The 5427-nt window shown below is 31.1% G+C and overlaps 1 protein-coding gene across 2 annotated transcripts; it reads left to right on the top strand.

Annotated features, from left to right (window-relative positions):
- Positions 1–2361: 2361 nt before the first annotated feature.
- LOC105129606 (TraB family protein) lies at positions 2362–4715 on the top strand. Of its 2 annotated transcripts, none has more exons than XM_011031732.1 (7): positions 2362–2827; positions 2978–3093; positions 3173–3261; positions 3351–3425; positions 3557–3664; positions 4091–4186; positions 4337–4715. In XM_011031732.1, the coding sequence occupies exons 1-7, from the start codon at positions 2445–2447 to the stop codon at positions 4604–4606; spliced, it is 1137 nt and encodes a 378-aa protein (XP_011030034.1). In that variant the 5' UTR covers positions 2362–2444; the 3' UTR covers positions 4607–4715. The 2 variants fall into 2 exon arrangements, with proteins under 2 accessions (XP_011030034.1, XP_011030035.1); XM_011031733.1 differs by having other exon boundaries at positions 2703–2827; positions 2965–3093.
- Positions 4716–5427: the final 712 nt, after the last annotated feature.

Here is a 5427-nt window from a genome sequence, read left to right as displayed (position 1 = left end):
AAAAAAAAAATACGATATCTGGAAATTAAGACAAAAGAACATTGGGAATCTTGATTTGAAAGAATATAAGGTAAGATCTAGCACATAGGTTTCTGAGAGCACTTAGCATGAGGATCACATAAGCACATAGTAGAGAGTAGAGGGGTAAAATTCATGAGATGGAACTAAGAGTAGATGACTAACCCAAAAAGGGTGTGATCTTGCCGACCATGACTTTCTTAAGCTTGTTCATCCTTGATCAATGGAGAATTCTTGACATTAAGTCAAATTTTATAGCTTTTTTCCTCAAAACTTTATCATCAAAAGTTATTTCTCTTACAATGTTCGATGATGCAATGTTCTTTTTGCTGCGCCGGTCTGCTAGATTTTTTCCTCTATTCGTGAAGTTTTTGAAGACGGCTTTGAATGCAACAACGGAAAAGAGTCAATGGTTACGGCGGCATTCACATTAAGCCCATTTAAAAGGATGTATTAATTGGTCAAATTAGGATTCTTAATCAGATTCGATTGATTGGGCCCCCAAGAAATTAAAAATTAAAAAATTAACAATAAAACTTGTAGTATTAAGTTGACAAATGCATGCATCTTAATTAAAAAATTGGATGGTTTGAGAAACAAATTTGAGTTTGAGCACCAAAGGATCTCAACAAATTACACTTTAAATCTAAATCCATGGTTTTGACTCAAATCTGCTTGATATTATACTTTAAATCTCAACGTACTTTCTTTATAGGAACCTCTAGTTTAGATCTTCACTCAGAATTTTCCTTTTAATGTTTTAGCAAACTCATACTTAGAAATTATTTAGGATTCATATTAATACAATAGCTATAGCTATGTGTTTGGAAATGATTTTTAAAATACATTTAGTCTGAAAAACCAAAGCAGTTAGATTAAGTTTGGTTAATGTTTTAAGATACGTGAAATAAATACAAAAGGCAAGAAAATATATTTGATTGAAGGAATGGGGATAGAAATATATATAAATTAAATTTATCTTTAAAATAATTTTAAAATGATTTTTTATCATCTTAAAATAAAAAATACATGTATACATGTCCTCGAATGTTTTTAATTTTTTTAATTTTTTTTTATCTCGAGATATAAACAAGTCTCTTATCATATAACAAAACTTTATAGAGTTGAAAGTAGAGAGAGAGGTCCTGCCTCCTCTAGTCTCGTAACTATATTGGTCAACTATTTGGGCCTCAAAGTTTGCAAAGTTTTTTGAGTTGGGCCATAAGCCCACTACACTGGTTTTGGGTCCTTTCTAGGTTTAGGATTGGAACTAGTTTTTTTAATTAATATCCATGTATTAATTTAAATTTATATTTGTAATGAAATATAATAATTTGATGATGTGTATATAAAATAGAAAAAAAAGGATCTATTAGGCTCCCCCCCTTTTTTTTCATGAAAGATTAGAATGAACATTTGTCTATAAAACCTAATTGTAATTCTTGTAAATGAAAATATAGATATTTTAGTTATAAAACTTGAATTAGTTCAATATATATTGTTCGAGATTAGACCGGCTTAAGACTTCAATCAGTTTAGGTTAAAAAAATAGAGAAAAAACAAGGTTTGATCATATCAACAAACTTGAGTTGCCTAATAACTTAATTGATCAAAATAAAATTTATTTAAAATTAGATCACTAATTCATTTATCTTTTTTTTAAATAATATTATTTTGATTCTTTAAAAAAAATAGAATCATTTCAAGTTGATACTCCCAGCTTAGCTTATGATTTAAGCTTTCTTCTGATAGATTTTTATAACTATGATAGTTATTATGTGTTGTATATGCTATTTTTTATTTTGAAAAAAATGAAAAACCTTAAAAAATATCTCATTTATGAGTAATTTCAATTAAATTTTAAATTTATTTTTATTCTTGAATATATCTTTTACATATTATTAATAAATTTTCAATCAAAACTTTGTATTAGTTTAACATGACAGTTAAGTAGTCTTATAAAAATGATGGTATAAAAATCATGTGATTTTTCTTTATTTCATTAAGAACTTATGAATTTAAATATGATAGAACAAGCTATATAAAAAAAAACATAACGGCTTTGTATTTCTTTATATAGTTTGGTCCATCAAGTGAATTTTATGTTATTTAAAACATGTATCTTAGATAATTTGCTGGTTTTTTATGGAAAAATCATATGAATTTGAAGTAACTACATATTAATTTTGTTAATAAAAAATGAAGAAAGTAATTGATTGAAAATTCATTGATACGTAGAGAACTTAATTGAGATGAAAAATAGATTAGGAAGTAAACGAGACTGCCCTTCAAATTTGAGGCCTTTAATGAGGTTTGCCCAAAAACACTCCAACCTTTAGTGACCGTTAAAGTAAGTTACCTTATCCAAACCATGAGCACATGAACTGAAGCACGGATCTACATAGCTTTTGCCACTTCCTGAATCCATGGAAACTCTGCTAAAAATCCCATTCCCTATCTTCTCTAATAACCCACATATCCTCACAACAAAACCTACCAAACCCTTAAAGGTTTCAATCAAACCTCCACCACCAGACTTTGATTTCAGGTCAGAGATTTTGCAGGAATCTAGAGCCACAATTTCAAGAACCTACCCTGAATTGCTTGACTTGGCTAATGATGGCACCTTGCTGTTGATTGAGAAGAAACTTTTTGGTCCTGTACCTTCCTGGAGGACTGAGTTTGTTGAGCCAGAAGCAATATGGTTGGTTGGGACTACTCATATTTCTAGTCAATCTGCTGCTGAAGTGGAGAGAGTGGTCAGGGCTGTTAAGCCTGATAATATAGTAGTTGAGCTATGTAGAAGCAGGCAAGTTTTTTTTTCTTTTTCTTGGAGTTAAATTTATGTTTTTTTATGGAAATATCTTGATAGCAATGTTTCCAAGCTGTGGATATCTTTATGGAGTTATTTATCATCAAACAATATTGTAATTTCACTTATTGCAGAGTTCATTTGCAGAGCTGGAATCATGTACATTTCCGATGAAGGTGCGGATGGCCAACAATTAAGATCAAGCATGTTCTCTTTGAGTGGCACTGGCTTTTTTGGAGCTGTCGGCCGTAGCATAAACTTGGGTAAGAATTAATTAGAACTAGTTTGGTTTATATTGTTTGCCTGTGAAGATAAATTACTTGATGTTTATGCCCATTACAGGAGGTCAAACAGCTTTAGCATTGCGTCTACTTTTAGCGCTTTTCTCATCAAAGATTTCTTCTGATGTCAACCGGCCTTTCGGAGACGAGGTAGTTGAACATGATTAACTATTATGTGCAAACTTGCAGAACTGGAAAACTGTTGAATCTCAAGTTATGAAGTTTCTTACCAATTGCAGTTCCGAGCTGCTCGAAAAGTGGCTGAAGAAATCGGTGCTCAAATAGTCTTGGGGGACAGGCCAATTGAAATAACTGTATGCACATTTCGATTCGTGAGCTTGATTCTTGTGGCCTTTGTTTAGTGGAATATCAACTTGTATCTGTTGTAATGTGTTAAATAAACATATAAATTGTTCATTTCTTTATGTTTTTTTGGTTGTCGCAGCTTGAAAGGGCTTGGAATTCTCTGAAATGGAGGGAGAAGCTGAGTTTAGTGATTGCAGTTGTTCGCGGAATTACCTCATCATCTGATATATCTAAGAACAATTTCAAGGTTTTTTTACTTCTACTACTATATTTGTAATAATGTTATTTCTATGTTTCCCTATATCTGCTGAAATTCCTGTTCAGATTTTGTTATTGACGATACATAAGCAATAGAAATCTAAATGATCAACCACAATTTTTTCATGTATTCGGTTCTGTTCTGCCACTAGTTTTAGCCTGTCCTGTTGCTCAATAACCAGAAGGCTGGAACCGTGCTGTAAGGAATTTCCTGCCATATATGCAGAACTACAATTTCTATTCCCTTCATGATTTTGTCTCCTTTCTTAGAGCAGCTAACATTTCTTTCCTCTCCCAATGTTTTAAGTGGACCCTGTCTGTGAAATCCAAGCCTTGCCGCATTCTGAAAATGTGAGTAATTTCATACAAATGCTTAGATATAGCATCACTTTCCTGTTTCTATCCTCCATTGCAGGCATCAAGCACAGATGATAGAACCTTTCAGCTCTACGAGCAGCTCAGCTTTTCATATCCATCACTCCTGCAGCCTCTCATACACGAACGAGACACTGTAAGCATTTTCCGGCTGAAAAACAACTCAAAAGTTCCTGATCTTAGGCTTCAATTTCATGCATAACGTAGGAGAAACGTTCCATTCTTGATTTCCATTGTGGCCATATGATTAGCCTTCTCACGAAGTGACATTTTGGTGTTTGTTTAGTATCTTGCATGGTCTCTAAAACGAAGCAAAGCTGTGAACAACGGCAAAAGAGTGGTGGGGGTGATAGGAAAAGGTCATATGAATGGTGTAATATATGCATTGATATCAGATCAGGGAAACCTGCGGTTTCGAGACCTCGCAGGAAGGAGGTCATCAGGTGATGATGGGTCTAATGGCTTTGTTGCTGGTCTTGTTAAGAGCTTGGTTAGAGACACTGCCATTGGCATTCTGCTGTGGCAATTATATGAACAAATAAAAGGTTCACTGTAGCATACAGGGATTACTAGTTGGAAAGTTTTTTTGGGGAATTGTTATTAAATCTAAAAACATAGATGTTTTGATTATTTTTTACCAATATAAATTTTCCTATTAATAAATCTCTTATTTATGTTAGCAAACACAAGGTTTTTTAATCGAAATAATTGCTTCTATTAAAAAAACATTTTTTTGATTGTTACAACCAATTAACAAAATAATATGTTTATATTTTATATGTGACTGGAAGATAAAAAAATCATAAATGTTATAAAATTATGCATGAAATATATTTAAAAATTATAAAAATAAGAAAGACAATTTATATTGAGTTTTTTTAATAAATAATTTATTATTAGTTTCATATCATGTACATAATAATTTAAGCAAATATTATTTAAAATGCATTAAAAAAACTTATTGTATTTAAGAATTATATAAAAAATAAAGAGTAAGCAAATTTTGTAAATCTTTTTGGAGTGTCAAAACAACAAAAGAAGATAAGATAAAAAAATAAATAGAAAAGAGTTGGTTGTAGCACCTACCCAGACACATGCACATATACTTTCTCTGTTTAAGTTTTTTTTTTTTTTAAATTAAGGGAGCTTTTTTCCAAAAAGATAAAAAAGAAACAAAAAAAAAAAATTAAGGGAGCTTTTTTCCAAAAAGATAAAAAAGAAACAGAGAGAAGGCACATTGTCATTCACAATAGAAATTTACTCTTTGCTTTCTTTTTTTAAAAAAATATGGCAAACCAACACATGTCGTTTGCATGTGTGAACCAACTTAGTTATGATATGAAATTAATATAACATTATTAAAAATGTTTATTATTT

The sequence above is a fragment of the Populus euphratica genome, unplaced genomic scaffold (assembly GCF_000495115.2).
Source record: "Populus euphratica unplaced genomic scaffold, PopEup_1.0 scaffold16.1, whole genome shotgun sequence".
NCBI lineage: Eukaryota > Viridiplantae > Streptophyta > Magnoliopsida > Malpighiales > Salicaceae > Populus > Populus euphratica.
The sequence above is the reverse complement of the archived record's forward strand: the minus strand, read 5'-3'. Positions and strand labels throughout refer to the sequence as shown.

What these genes read in the sequence shown, in the direction of transcription:
- LOC105129606 (XM_011031732.1), top strand. Translation starts at nt 2,445, where the DNA reads ATGGAAACTCTGCTAAAAATCCCATTCCCTATCTTCTCTAATAACCCA. An exon ending in CGGCCGTAGCATAAACTTGG is followed by an intron (nt 3,094 to 3,172) that starts GTAAGAATTAAT and finishes TGCCCATTACAG; the next exon opens with GAGGTCAAACAGCTTTAGCA. An exon ending in TATCTAAGAACAATTTCAAG is followed by an intron (nt 3,665 to 4,090) that starts GTTTTTTTACTT and finishes CCTCCATTGCAG; the next exon opens with GCATCAAGCACAGATGATAG.